This window comes from Primulina tabacum, chromosome 3 (genome assembly GCF_025594145.1).
Source record: "Primulina tabacum isolate GXHZ01 chromosome 3, ASM2559414v2, whole genome shotgun sequence".
In the NCBI taxonomy this organism is placed as follows: Eukaryota; Viridiplantae; Streptophyta; class Magnoliopsida; order Lamiales; family Gesneriaceae; genus Primulina; species Primulina tabacum.
In genome coordinates, this window is record NC_134552.1 from 33,974,136 (window position 1) to 33,989,590 (window position 15,455).

Genomic DNA, 15,455 nt, shown 5'->3' on the forward strand with positions numbered 1-15,455 from the left:
GTAGTTTAGACTCCCAAGTCCCATGAAAATCAATCATACAAGCTCTCAACAAATCCTCTAATATCTGAATCACTCGCTCAGACTGGCCATCTGTCTGAGGGTGAAATGCAGTACTGAATAACAATTTCGTCCCCATGGCTGCATGTAAACTTTTCCAGAAGGACGATGTAAACCTCGGATCCCTGTCTGACACAATAGAAACTGGAATCCCATGCAAACGAATTATCTCCCTTATATAAAGCTCCGCATACTGCGTCATGGAGAAAGTCGTCTTCACTGGTAAGAAATGTGCTGACTTAGTTAGTCGATCCACTATAACCCAAATGGCATTGGATCCTCTGACTGACCTCGGCAAACCAACAACAAAATCCATGGTGATATTCTCCCATTTCCACTCTGGAATGGGAAGTGACTTAAGCATCCCTGCTGGTCTCTGATGCTCTGCTTTCACCTGCTGACAAGTGAGACATTCTGATACATATCTGCGGATATCTCGTTTCATCCCTGGCCACCAATACAAAATTTGCAAGTCTTTGTACATCTTGGTACCTCCTGGGTGAATAGAATACGGAGATGCATGTGCCTCTGACAAAATATCCTGTCTGATTGAATCACCACTAGGCACCCACATTCTATCTTTGTATCTCACAATACCATCTGACACTGTGTAGAGAACACTGCCCTTCGCTTCATCTTTTAGTCTCCATTTCTGTAGTTGCTCATCTGAAGACTGTCCTGCTCGAATACGATCTAGCAAGGAAGATTTGACTGTCAGATTAGACAGCTTAGGAGCTTTGCCCTTACGATAAACTTCCAAGTCAAACCTTTGAATCTCATACTGAAGAGATCTCTGAGCTGATAAATGAGCTATGACTGCAACTTTTCTGCTCAATGCGTCTGCGACAACATTAGCTTTTCCCGGATGATAGCTAATTTCACAGTCGTAATCCTTAACCAGTTCTAACCAACGTCTCTGTCTCATATTTAATTCTTTCTGTGTGAAGAAATATTTGAGACTCTTGTGATCAGTGAAAATCTGACATTTCTCACCGTATAGATAGTGTCTCCAAATTTTCAATGCAAAAACAACGGCTGCTAACTCAAGATCATGTGTCGGGTAGTTTTTCTCATGTACCTTCACTGTCTGGAAGCATAAGCTATGACCCGACCTTGTTGCATCATTACTGCTCCTAAACCGAGCTTAGATGCATCAGTGTATAACACAAAATCTCCTTGCCCTGATGGCATGGCTAACACTGGTGCTGAAATAAGAGCTTGCTTCAAAGTATCGAAGCTCTTCTGACATTCATCGCTCCACACAAACTTAGCATTCTTCTTAGTAAGTGAAGTGAGTGGCACTGCTATCGACGAGAATCCTTGAATGAACTTACGGTAGTAACCAGCTAAACCCAGAAAACTTCGGATCTCAGATGCATTCTTTGGTTCAACCCATTCCTTGACAGTTGCTACTTTCGCTGGATCCACCTCGATACCACTACTAGATACTATATGACCCAAAAACGCTACCTTTTCCAACCAAAATTCGCACTTACTGAATTTCGCAAATAACTTGCGACTCTGAAGAATCTGTAAGACTATCCTCAAATGCTGGTTATGTTCTTCATGGCTCTTCGAGTATATGAGGATGTCGTCAATAAATACTATGACGAACTGATCAAATGATGAATAGCTGGAGCATTCGTTCTCCAAACGGCATCACTAAGAACTCGTAATGCCCATAGGGTCCTGAAAGCTGTCTTGTGGACATCTGCATCCTTCACTTTCAATTGATGATATCCTGATCGAAGATCTATCTTAGAAAATACAGTAGCTCCTTGCAATTGATCAAACAAATCTTCTATTCTAGGCAATGGATACTTATTCTTGATCGTCACCTTATTTAACTCACGGTAATCGATGCAAAGCCTCATGCTCCCATCTTTCTTTTTCACAAATAGTACGGTGCTCCCCAAGGTGAGAAACTTGGGCGAATAAATTCCTTGTCCAGAAGCTCCTGTATCTGTTGCTTGAGTTCTAACATCTCAGCTGGAGCTAATCTGTATGGTGCCTTAGAGATTGGCACGGTACCTGGCATGAGATCGATGGCAAACTCCACTTCTCTATCCGGTGGAAGTCCTGCAACATCATCTGGAAAGACGTCTGGAAAATCTCTGACTACTGGAACATCTGATATAGATGGAGTGGTTACATCAGGTGCTGACACAATACTGGCCAAGAAAGCCTGACACCCTTTGGAAATCAATCTCCTCGCCTGTATACAGGAGATCATGCGAGGAAAATTCCTCCATCTAGCTGGCTCGAATAGAAACTGCTCCATGCCTAATGGTCTGACCAACACTGATCTCTTCTGAAAATCAATAAGAACTCGATTCTTTGTCAACCAATCCATTCCCAAAATGATATCAAACTCTGGCATTGGCAATATAATCAAATCTGCATACACCAAGTGACCCTGCAGTTCTAGATCAATATCTCTGACCACACTGGTGGCTAACAACTCTTCCCCTGATGGAAGTGTCACTGAAAAGTTCACGTCTAGGCCAATGGACTTGATGTCCAAATGATTAGCAAAGGTCTCCGATATAAAGGAGTGAGTGGCTCCTGAATCTATCAGTGCAGTTGTGGCTAATCTCTTTATGAAAATATTTCCTGAGAGATGTTAGCACAACACCAAACTTATATCCCAAAATACTAGCAATTAACTTTAAGCATAGTTGAAATCAATATATTCCAAGTCAATCTAAAATCTTACTAGTACACTAATAATCTCAAATAAAATTTCCACATGCAAGGCAAATAATACCGAGCTTAAATAGAAATGATTACCGGTCATTAGTGTAGTGTCTGGGTTCGCCTCCTGTGCGTGCATGGCGAATACCCTCCCTTGGGTTGGCTGCTTCCACTGAGGACACTGCTTCAGCATGTGATCCGTAGATCCACATTTAAAACACTTGCCTGATCCATACAAGCATGGTCCTGGATGCTGGCGGTTACACTTCGGGCACATTGGGAAAACAACGGGCCTCTGAGGCGCCCCCTGCTGCTGGATAGGACCCTTGCCCCTAGGTGGTCCTTGGTAAGGCTTCTTCCCAGGCTGCCCCTGAAAAGGTTTCTTGTACTGGGGTCGCTGATGCTGATGCTGTGGCTGCGGTGGTGCCTGGTAGGGCCTCTTGCCCAACATATCAGTCTCAATGTCTCTCTGGTCTTGCTCCGCCGCCAGAGCTCCAGAAACGGCAGCTGCATATGTAGTAAGGCCAGTTACTCTCACATCACGGCGCAAGACTGGCCGCAAACCACCCATGAAATGCCTCAGTTTTGCTCGAGCATCATTAGCTATGAGTGGCACAAAGTAGCAACCCTGTTCAAACTTTCTCACAAACTCAGCCACACTACTATCTCCCTGTCGTAGTGTCATAAATTCCGTAGTCAAACGGGCCTGTACCTCCTCAGTGAAGTACTTAGCGAAGAACATCTCTTTGAATCCATCCCAAGACAACATCGGCAAATTAACTGCCACCGATGCACTGTCCCACCATCGTCTTGCATCCCCTGCTAGGAGAAAAATGGCACATCGGACTCGATCCACATCCTGCAATTCCATATACTCAAAGATCACCTCTATAGACTTAACCCACTCTTCCGCCACCATAGGATTCGTAGTCCCTGAGAACTTCTGAGGATTCATCTTCTGAAATCTCTCGTACACTGCCTCCGGTTGAGTCCTCGGTCCTGCACCTCCTGCTGCTGGAGCTGGATTCCCCGCAACCTGTGCGAAGAACTGCGTCATAGCTGCAAGCATCTGCGCCTGCATATCTGGAGGTGGAGGAGGAGGAGTGGCTCTTTCCCTATCACGAGACTCTCGGTCCTCATCCCTAGCTCCACGGGCAATCAAACGTCTAGGAGCCATACTGTTCTAAAATTACCCAATACGTAAACCCAACATGCATATGAACATGATATAAATAACATAGGATTCACGTAACTGAACTTAAAAGTATGGACATGCTGAAAATAATAACTTAATGCATACTACACTAACATAAATCTTTGAAAACTTAAAACTTACAGACTTGAGGTGTGACCTTATGAGCTTCTTGCGACTGGAAGTAGGCATAACCCTTTACAAGAACACCGCTCTGATACCAACTGTAACGTACCGTACTTTTACTACTTCAAAATTTGCGGAAAAATTAAAAATTTTCTTAAACATAAAATTTCATACGGTCGTCACTTGTCATTTAACTTAATAATATTAAAATCAACATTCCCAACTAATATTTTCCAACAAAGTACTTATTTCAAATCATCTCACATCCAACATAAAAACATAATATTTTAAAGTTTTCATAAAACATAAACATAGTGGTCCTCGGGTTTAGCCTTCCGCTCAGTCCAAGCCTGCCCCTTGGTCGCCACCTCCTGTCTCCTCCTCAACGTACTCACCTGCATCGTTCAAGTCTAGTGAGTCTAAAGACTCAACACGTATAAACTGGGAATAACGAGTATTACATAATAAAACCACATACAACTTCAAAATATAACATATATACTTGAAACTTAAACTTTCATAATAACTTTGAACTCTCATAAACTTCTTTGAACTTGAACATACATACTTTGAAACTTGAAGCTTTGAACATAAACTTTGAACATACATGCATACATAATATGACGTGCCATCACATAAACTTTTCTTTAAATATGCTTTCATACTTCAACATACTTAACTTCATCATTTTGCGTAGAGGATGTTTCAAAGCAAGTGACCCATAACATAATAAATGCCTGATCACAAACCACAGTACTGGGCTGACAGGGACGTATCCACTGCACATACATGAGATCCCTGTTCATAATTTAACAGGCCAGTTGATCCACGTTCATAATTTAACGCTTCACAACCACGATCTAACCCGTTCATAATTTAACGGGCATTGGTCCCCGTTCATAATTTAACGCTTTCCAATCCTAACTTCAAACCCGTTCATAATTTAACGGGGTGGAGTGGTCCTCGGCCACGTTCTCGACTTCCAAACCCATTTACTTTGGTCACAAGACATTTAGCATACCTCAAAAACTTCAAATATTTCTTTGCACGTCATACATACTTACTTAGCGCTGAGGGATTCGTTGGATGTCAATCGTGTCGTTGCTGCAACATACTAACATGAATTCATAAGCTTAACGTGTACAACTTAAACGTAAAAGTCATGCTTAATCTCAAGCTAAATAATTTCTTAGAACATTCTATAATTTCTCACCACTTGACCTTGTAAAACATTAATGTTAAATCATACCATAACACCCTCAAACCAAACCTTAAGTGATAAAATATTTATCCCAAAAACTGAAGCTACACGGACCCGTACCCAGGTCAGGCCCCGGGTCCGTGTAGGTACTGCCTCATATGTGTCATGTAAAAGAAGGAGCACGGACCCCGTCCCTAGGTCCGTGTACGGGTCCGTGTCTGTGCGTTTAAATATGTGTCGAAGAAATGAGAAGGCACGAACCCCTTGCTAACCTCCGTCTCCGGGTCCGTGTTCGTCTGCCCAACGAATTATTTGATGAAAATTTTATGACATGTCTATTCTCCCAATTAACACATAATGCATCAAGATTCCACACTATGAGACCATTCTAGGACACCATAACAATGAACTAAACTTTTATAATCACCCTACAATTTATACGACCCAAAAATACTGTCATTTATATTAAAGTTTATTTCTTACGACTTCTTAATAATTCAAGCTTTTAACGACATGAATCGAAACCTCAAAAATACTCTAAACATCATTACTAACTTTCTTATATGCAGAAACGATCACCCATTGATCCCCAACAAAGCCTGCAACATAAAAACTTCAAGAACACATTAAAATTCATAACTTTCTTGAAACACGATTTGAGCAGTCATACGAAAAACATCATAACTCACTCGTTTTTAATCCAAATAACTCGAATTTAATATCAAATCGAACGTATCAAAAGATCTACGTTTTTGTAGTTGAAAGTTTTCTCAAAATATGTACCGAAAAATTGCAGTTTTCGAAAGAACATCAAAACAGGAATTTTCGGATCTAATTTGAGCAGTCATACTAAAAACACCATAACTCACTCGTTTTTAATCCAAATAACTCGAATTTTATATCAAATTGAACGTATCGAAAAGATCTACGTTTTTGTAGTTGAAAGTTTCTCAAAATATGTACAGAAAAATCGCAGTTTTCGAAAGACCATCATAACATGAAATTTCAACTCCAAAAATACTTCCAAATACATTCGGTAGATTTTCTGCTCAAACTTCTACATCATACATACATTTTATGCTTAAAAACAACTTAATACATAATATGACATGATCGATGCAGCAAGAACAGATTATACGTGCCTTTTGATATTTAAAAATACCGAAAACGATACCGAAGCGGAGATGATACGGGAGACGATCCGGGACGAACTTAGCTCAATTTCTTCAAAGAAAACTACTAAATATATGCTGGAAATTTTTAGAGGAGATGTGCTCGTTGAATGAAAAAAAAAGAAGGAAGAAAATGAAATAATAAATTGAGATAGGAGTGTTTTAAAAACACAACCTTCTCTTTAGTCAAAAAGTTTAATAACATGTTTTGTTTTGTGTTTTGTGTTGTGTGTGTACGTGTATATGTGTGTAAATGTGTGAGTGTGTGTGTGAGTCAAAGTGTGTGTGCTTGTGTGTTGATATATATATGTGTATATATATATATACCTACATATATATAAACAATTGTAACATATGTTTAATATACTAAAAAATCTATTTAAAAACATTTAACATACTAATTAAAATAAATCTCATATTAACCCCATTATAAATTTTAAATTTAAATAAGATGCACAAATACTACAACTTTAAAATTTTAAAATCAATTAATCATTTAAATAATTAAGCTCTTAAATTACTAAAATTAATTAAATTATTTAAAATACTCCATCCTTATCTTAAATAAATACTGCATTAAAATTTACTAAAAAAAATCGTCCCTATCTCCTTTCCTCGATCTCGCCTCGAATAATCGCCTGAAACATAAAACTCTAGAAAACATTTTAACATACATTAAATAACATAAATAATTAAAATAATAAATTTCATAAATTAAATATATGCATGGATTTTACGTATACTATTTTGGGTTTACACCTTTGGTGTTTCTCAGATTCTCCTTCGAGCTCTTCAGTTGTGCCTTTTTCTTCAGTATCCTTTGTTGGTGAAGTGTTCTTTTGGTCAATCTCCTTCCCACTCCTTAATACCATGGCACTTGCATTTTCTTTTGGATTAACCACTGTTTGCGACTGTATTTTTCCATAATTCTGAGCTTCTAACTTGCTGACTGATGTAGCGATCTGAGTGATCTGGGTTCCTAGATTCTTAATGCTTGTCCTCGTTTCCTGTTGAAATTTTTGAGTATTTTCAGCTAAGGCCTTTACAATTTCGTCTAGAGACATACCTGAGTTGGATGGCTGTTCTGGTGCGTGTTGTTTGTTCCAATTTTGCTGTGGATATCCTTGTTGGCCTCCTTGATTCTTATAGCTAAAATTTGGATGATCCCTCCATCCTGGATTGTAGCTATTAGAATATGGGTCATATCGACGATGGGGCTGCCTAGGAAATCCACCAATCGCACTGGCTTGTTGCGTGGTTCCTCTTGTAGTGACAGACATATATCTGTAGGATGTCCCACCATGGCACATAAACCACAAGTTTTTACCTGTTGCACCTGTCCTGCAACCAACTTTTCCAAAAGAGATGTCAAAGAATCTAACTTTTGATCGATAGGAGTAACACTTACCTCATTGACTTGTCGCGGAGGGTTGTCTTGCCTAGTACTGAATTGTTGTGCATTGGCAGCCATGTTGGAGATTAGAGCTCGTGCCTCTTGAGGCGTTTTGTTCATCAGTGCACCTCCACTTGCATCATCAATCATGTTCCTATCAAAGAGTTCCTATCAAAGAGCGAGAGTCCCTCATAAAAATTGAACTAGTAGTTGTTCTAGAATCTGGTGTTGTGGACAACTGGCACACAACTGCTTGAATCTCTCCCAATACTCATACAAAGTTTCCTCGTGCAGCTGTCTGATCCCACATATATCTTTTCTAATATTTGCTGCTCGTGAAGCGGGGAAGAACTTCCAAAAATTGTTGTTTCATATTGTCCCAAGTTGTTATGGATCCAGAATGCAAATAGTAGAGCCAATCCTTAGCCTTGTCGGCTAAAGAAATGGAAAAGCTCGCTGTGAAATTTGTTCCTCTATGATCCCTTGCGGTTTCATGGCTGTGCAAACAATATGAAACTCTTTCAGATGTTTATGGGAATCTTCACCTGCAAGACCACGAAAAGTAGGCAATAAATGAATCAAGCCAGATTTTAATTCAAAAGTAGCATCAGTAGTAGGGAATTGAATGCATAATGGTTTGAATAACATGAGGATTAACTAACTCCCTGAGTGTTCTTTGAGCTTGTCCTGCCATTTCTTCTTGGTCACTTTCACTTCTTTCAACATCAATTTCAATGTCCGATTCTCTTTCTGTATCGTTGGAGTCCAATGATGCATTCAAATCAGGAGATGATGATGATGGTTGCTTTTCGCACCTTAATCTTGCTTCTTTTCTCAATCTCTTAGTTGTCTTCTCAATTTCCGGATTGTATTCGAGTTTACCTGTACGATAAGAACGAGGCATAAAAATAAGAAAATAATCAAAAAAATTAACCTTGCACCGTTCCCGGCAACGGCGCCAAAATTTGATGTGATGTTTGACCACCAAATTAACTCTTACCTTTTAAATAAAAACTAGTGTAATGGTGAGTATGGTTTAATCCACAGGGAACGGTAGATTTATTTCTTTTGATAATAAAAATAAAAAGGGGGATTTGTTGATAATTACTAAATAAAATAACTAAAATTAAAATTACCATGCAAGAAAATACTGAATCTCGAATTAAAAATTAATCGAAGAGAATAAAGTTAAGAATTTATTATGAGAAAATACTATTCAAGGGGATTCTACTATTTAATAATCTCACCGTTCATCGGTTAACCAATCATTTATTCGTGTTATTCCAAGAAATTAACCTTAGAATAATAGTGATAGCCGCTAAAATTCTTGTGTTTTCCTAAATTAATTGACCAAACCCAGCATACAGTCAAAACCTACCAATAATCAACTGGGCACGATAGCGTTCCGTATTAATTAAAGATAGCATTTTAGTTTCATGAAAACAGTTAATCTTAAAATCTAACGACCAAGATAGCTGCAATTGGAAGATCTAGTTCCATCGATTTATTTAGATTACGCATGTTATGATAGCACAACAAATCTAACCTATTGCTACTTACATACCAATCGTTCATGACAATTACACATCACTGAATTCATGGTTAGCATTAGAAAATCATACATCAAATTAAATTGTCAGATTAATTGACGTATAATCATTCATATAATTAAATCATAAATCAACGAATACTTGGACAAACAAGAATAATAAATTAACCTCACAGTGATAAAATTAAAATATTAGACTATCCCTTGAATCAGACTAAGAAAATTAGCCTAACATATTTTGATCTACAATATACATAACAAATAAATAAGAAAACATAAAGAAATGCAAACTATTTGTTGGGAAAATCTTCAAGTCCTGCGCCTTCAGCTCCTTAGTTGAGGATGGAATGGTTGGAGAGTGTTTTTTTCCAATCTGATTCTTCCAATTTGTGCGGCGGCTGTCTTTTGTACTTGGAGTGGTAGGTTTTGGTTCTTTTTTTAATTAATCTAAAAAAAGCCCACTAATAACTTAATTAACCCTAAATCTTAAAATATAAAATTATAGATACTATATTATCTAGAGTTTCATTAATTCTTTCAAATCTTGCATAATCTTCACAAAATTAGATTTTTCCTTTCTTGCAATTTTAGGCAGCTGAAACATAATCACAAGGCGTGGCCACCCTTGTTCCAGGACCTCTTCTGGTTTGGCCATTCTCTTTCAAAATCTATCTTGGAAACTTCAAATATGATAAACATCATCTTTTTAACTCAAATTTACTCCAAGACCGTAAAAGTTCCTTCTATAATAAAATTACAAAAAAATGTATCAATTAAACATATCGGAGGTTAGAATAATGAGAAATATGAAAATAAAAACTAACTATTACGAGCCTATCATGTTACAAAATAGTTTTGTGATTCGTCAACGTTTCCACCTCCTCTTGCAGCGGCTTAATTGTGGATTGGTTTAATTTCTCATTGATTTCATTTTCCTCAATTTTTTTTCAAGGCGACGTGTTTGAGACGACTGTCATTCCGATTCTGGAGCGTTAAAATTTTGTCTTGAGTTTCGTCCAACTTTTTTTGGTGATCTCGTGTTGCCATTCTGATTCGATATGGTAGGCGGCATAGCGTCCGACATCTTCTCGTAACTTCTTCGCTCCTTCATGTGTCTCGTAAAGGTCATTATCCATGCATATATTATTTCCATCTAGCTGCTAGTTATCTCTCTCGAGCTTGTCATTTCTTGCCTTCAATGTTTCAATTTCTGCTTCTTTTTTTGGAGTTTTTTTGGAGTTCGGCTATAATGCTTTGGGGATCCATAAGTAACTCCCGGTTCAAGGTTATTAGGCGCTCGATATGGGTTGAATCGGTAGGAACCATAAGAAGTTGGCTTTCGGCCAAGTCAAGGTGATGGGTGAGTCACTGCACATCAGTCTGAACACAGTTTTTACCCACTGATGGGAGCCAGATAGAATTTACAATCGTCTTTCCATATCCAACTCGAATTGTAACAGTGCACCACATAATCAAATCAACAATCAACACTTATCAGAATTGTGAATGGACTCAGCATATCAAAGAAAAATCGAGACCAGAATGAACATATTGTACATCGATCGATATTTTAAAATATATTATCACAATTTTCAAAAATAGTTAGACACGCATACAAGCATGTCATGAAATTGATTTGATGATTGGCATATCACGTATTGGTTCATTGTCCACCTTGGAAAGTTCTTCCCTCTTTGCAGCGACTCTTTCCCTCAACAACCTTCTTTTCTAGGTCTAAGTGGGCAGCCAAGGGAAATTTTTGTGTTGGGCCACTCTCCATTCGTCGGTGAATTATTTTCTGACAGGGCGTACAAATCTGGGTCAAACTTCCCTGACCTTTACAGTCTTTCTCACCGGAGATTCATTCACATGTCGACTTTTATCATGATAGAGTGACTTCTTCCTGATTTTTATATTTTTTGGTTTGACTCCGTACACGTTTCTGTTATCCAAGTGTCTTTGGGGATGACTGTGAAATGACTCCCCTCTGAACCATTGATTTCAATGCATTGGTCTCTCAAGGAAATGTTGGTTCCTCGGCCCGGAGGCCGCAAATCCACCAAAATTCCTAGGAAACCACTGTTGAACTGGTCTTGGTCGATCATCACTATTTTTACCAGAGGCCTCAAAATTTGGCCCTTTGGGATCCAACATTTCTCAATATTTCTGTTATTCACCGAAAGGTGTCTTTCTATCTTGTCATTCAAAATTTATGAAATCTGTGACGTTCAGTTTACCGACGCCGCGGGAGGAAATGGATCATCGTCAATTGCCATGGACTCTTGCTTGTCAGGGAATTTCAATATTCATTTGTTGATTCTTTCCTGCAGAACATTCTTGAAAGCCCAACACAATTTAGTGGAATGATAGTATGAGTTGTAATACTTACAGTATTCTCGACATTTCAAATCTTCCTTAGCAGGCATTTGATGATCGGTGGAAAAGTGATGAACTTTTCTGTAACCAGAGAATCAAATATGTCATCTGTTTTGGAAACATCGAATGTGTACTGCATGTCCTTGGGAGGTTGAGTGGTGCTCTTCTTCTCTAACTCCATGGATTTCTCTTGAGTAAAGGGACTATACACGAGCCGTGCGATCGATTTCGGCCAGCTCAATCTCTTCCACCTCATGGTAATATATCCTATTGTTGTTTTCTTCTTAGACGACTCCTCTGTCAATAGTTCTTCGTACTCCACAACCTTTGCTGCAAGTTCAAAGAAATCTCTGAATTTCATACCCTGAAACTTATTCTGCAGCTCAAAGTCTAGCCCTTTTTTGGTTATTTTGACAAACTCAATCTCTGCCATAAACACATTGTACTTGTTCTTTGTTTTCTTGAACCCATCAATGAACATATGGAACTTTTTTTTTCTGAGACATCCTTGACAAATCAGTGATGCACACCTCAGGCTCAGTTCAGTAAAACTGAGTATGGAATTGCTTCTCCATATCTTGCCAACTTAAGTTTTATTTTTGGGGAAGTACATCATACCACGAAAATGACGTGCCAGTAAGGGTATTTGGTAATAATCTCAACTTAAAACTAATAAAGTTTTCCAAGTTCGCCAGCTGCCCACACCTTATAGTGAACCTAGCAACTAATTATCCAAAAAATAAGCTGAAATCTTGTATCTTGTTACCTCTAGGAAATGGATTTTTGACATCTATCTGGTTGGAGAATGGCTTGCGAAACTCTGGGCGGCCTATCTGTCTCAAGGCCTATCGGTCTCAAGGCCGGCCCATAGCTCTTGAATAGTTTCTCACCATTTCTAGATCAATTACATGGATTTTGCAAGCTGGGAGTGGGTGATGGCAATAATTTGCCACCTGAGCTTGGAATCCTGCATTTAAACCAACATTACCTCCTAAGAAGCCCCCATCTACTCTTTGATAATCTATGTGTTCCATGTCACTTGAGTAACAGGTTGTTTCGAGCTCCCCACTCCATGAGCACGTGAATATGGTTGGGCTCTCCTCCCTGAGGTCTCTTCTCTCCTATGAGGTGGTGTATACCTTCTTTCTGGATGACTTGTGAAAGTGAACTCTAGGCGGCAGGGATCACCAGCCCTTGAGTTTCCTACTGCCTGGTCAAATTCATGGACTTGGTTGATTCCCTGGTTCCATTCTTTTTCACTTGCATTCTGCTTTTTATTGGTTAACTGGTTCAGCTTACCCAATACTGTCTTCAAGCAATGAGACATAGACTTGGACAGTTCTTGTGATATTTATTCAATTTTCATCGCAATCAACTCTTCAACCAAACAGTTTGAAATATGAGCATATACCTCTAGAACATGTCATGGATGTATATCCAACTCCCTGGTCACCTCTTCAACAGCCAGTTGTTCTGTCAGCGGAGCGTGAACCTCTTCTTGGCTTGGTAGAGACTCTCTATCCTCTTGATTGATGTCTTATTTCCTTTTTCGCGGCATAATGGTGTCCCACTGGGCGTGCCAAAAATTGTTTGCACGATATTTGATTTGCATGCGTGCCAGGTGTAAAGATGCACCGATTTGTGTGAAAACGATAAATATCTAACTTTTAAGAATCACAATGATTATGGACACTAAATTTCATCATTTTTTATAGTCTCCTAAACGAATACAACGCCAAAACGAAATAAAAGACAACAGAACTTAATGAAATAAACTCCAAACATGATTGTGTATCAACAAATTAGTAAGAAATTACAAAACACGAAAAATATAACAAATAGTGCTAGAATATGTACGAGGATGCTAAAATATGATTGAAAAGCACTAAATCTATGAGAATTCTGCAGGGTGGAGTGCATGGAGTTTTTGCGTATGTGTTTTGTTGTCTGTGATCGATCCTCCATTTTCTTCAGCCCACTGTATAGTTTTCCCCACTCTTTCCACGACTCACATTTTTCCAACAATTTTTCCCACATACTTCTCCTGCTTAAGCGCTCCTTGATTTGGTCAAACAAATTTAAATTGCGGGCTTATCTTATCTTCATGCTTATTTACTTTCTTTTGGGCTTGGGCTCAACCAATTTGGGCCTATTTAAAATTTAGCGCCAACAATATCATTTATAATTTATTTTTGTTTTGACTGATTGATCAGCCTAACAGGTTGAGTTGGGTTAGTTTGCGGGCCGAGGTGTGGTGGAGAGGGCGTTACAATTGTTCCACATCGATATATTAAATTTATAAAGAGAATTATAAACTTAAGAGGTTACACCACCCAATAGCAAGCCATTTGGGATGGAACACCTCTTGGTGCTCTCGTTGAGAGTGTGTATTGGAATGGGCAACCTAGAAAAGGGCTACCATCAGATCAGTGTCGATAAAAAAATTATAGACTAGTACATGATGCATACACGATTCTGAAAGGTGGGAAAAGTCATCTAGAGTGGCCCGTCGTGGACGTCGGCTTCTCAAAGGGTCAACAATGTTACAATTTTCTCACACATATATATAACCTAATAAAAAAAGGCTTATAACTGAAGAGGTTACACCACCCAAAAAGGATGGAACATTTCTTGGGTTCATAACCGAATATTGATGCTTTCATTGAGAGTCGGAGTAGTGGAAGAAACGACTTAGAAAAGGGCTACCACTGGATCAGTGTAATAAAAAAATTATAGGCTGGATTAAGGTACATGATGCATGCACTAAATAATAAAAGCTGAGTGAAAGCCATATAATGGGCCGCCACAGATGTCGGTTTCTCAAGAGGTCGTGAATGTTTAAATTGTCTCACATCGATATATTAACTAATAATGTGGCTAATAAACTCAAGATGTTACACCACCCAACAGGCAAGTCTTTTAAGATAGTACCCCTCTTAGATTTAAAACCTAACATTAGAGTGGGCCGTAGCGGACGTCGGCTTCTCGAGGGATTGACAATTTTAAAATTGTCTTACATCGATATATAAACTAATAAAGAATAGCTTCTTAACTCAATTGGTTACATCATCCAAAAGGTAAGGATGTAACATTGTCGATCTTTTGAGAAGCCGACGTCTGTGGCAGCCTACTCTAGACACCTTTCACTCATCTTTAGTATCCAGTGCATGCATCACGCACCTTAATCCAACTTATAATTTTTTTTATTGGCATGGATCCGATGGAAGCCTTTTCTAGGTCATCCCTTCCGCTATGCCGATTCACAACAAGAGCACCAATATTAGGTTATAAACTCAATAGATGTACTATTCCAAAAGACTTGTCTATTAGGTGGTGCAATCTCCCGAGTTTATAAGCTATCTCAATGTGGGACAATTGTAATATTTTCAATCTCTTGAGAAGCTGACATCCGCGGTGACCCACTCTGAACGGCTTTCACCCACTTTTCAGTATTCAGTACATGGATCATACACCTTAATCCAGCTTATAATTTTTTTATTATTCGCAGTGATTCGATGATTGTATGAAAGTTTTATTGTATGAAACTCTATCCGTGATTGTGCTCTACAATTTAAATGAAACACAAAGCATCGATTCAGATTGAAGCGTGAGAAAAAAATTACTATTGCAAAAGCCTGAAAAAACATTCCGCCTTTTAATCAACATATTATTAAATTATTTTAAACTAGTAAAAA

The 15,455-nt window shown here is 38.6% G+C and overlaps 1 protein-coding gene across 1 annotated transcript; it reads right to left on the minus strand.

The window, feature by feature from the left end:
* Positions 1–1,137: 1,137 nt before the first annotated feature.
* LOC142538674 (uncharacterized) lies at positions 1,138–3,808 on the minus strand. Its single transcript, XM_075643977.1, has 4 exons — positions 2,977–3,808; positions 2,387–2,526; positions 2,089–2,272; positions 1,138–1,190 (listed from the first exon to the last, which is right to left on the minus strand). The coding sequence occupies exons 1-4, from the start codon at positions 3,806–3,808 to the stop codon at positions 1,138–1,140; spliced, it is 1,209 nt and encodes a 402-aa protein (XP_075500092.1).
* Positions 3,809–15,455: the final 11,647 nt, after the last annotated feature.

Excerpts from the sequence above, each read along its gene's own strand:
- LOC142538674 (XM_075643977.1), bottom strand. The coding sequence starts at position 3,808 with ATGACGCAGTTCTTCGCACAGGTTGCGGGGAATCCAGCTCCAGCAGCA. Across the intron at positions 2,527-2,976 it reads ACCATGCTTGTATGGATCAG|GGGAAGAGTTGTTAGCCACC; the intron begins GCAAGTGTTTTA and ends CACTTCCATCAG. Across the intron at positions 1,191-2,088 it reads TGCCATCGATCTCATGCCAG|GAGCAGTAATGATGCAACAA; the intron begins GTACCGTGCCAA and ends AGCTCGGTTTAG.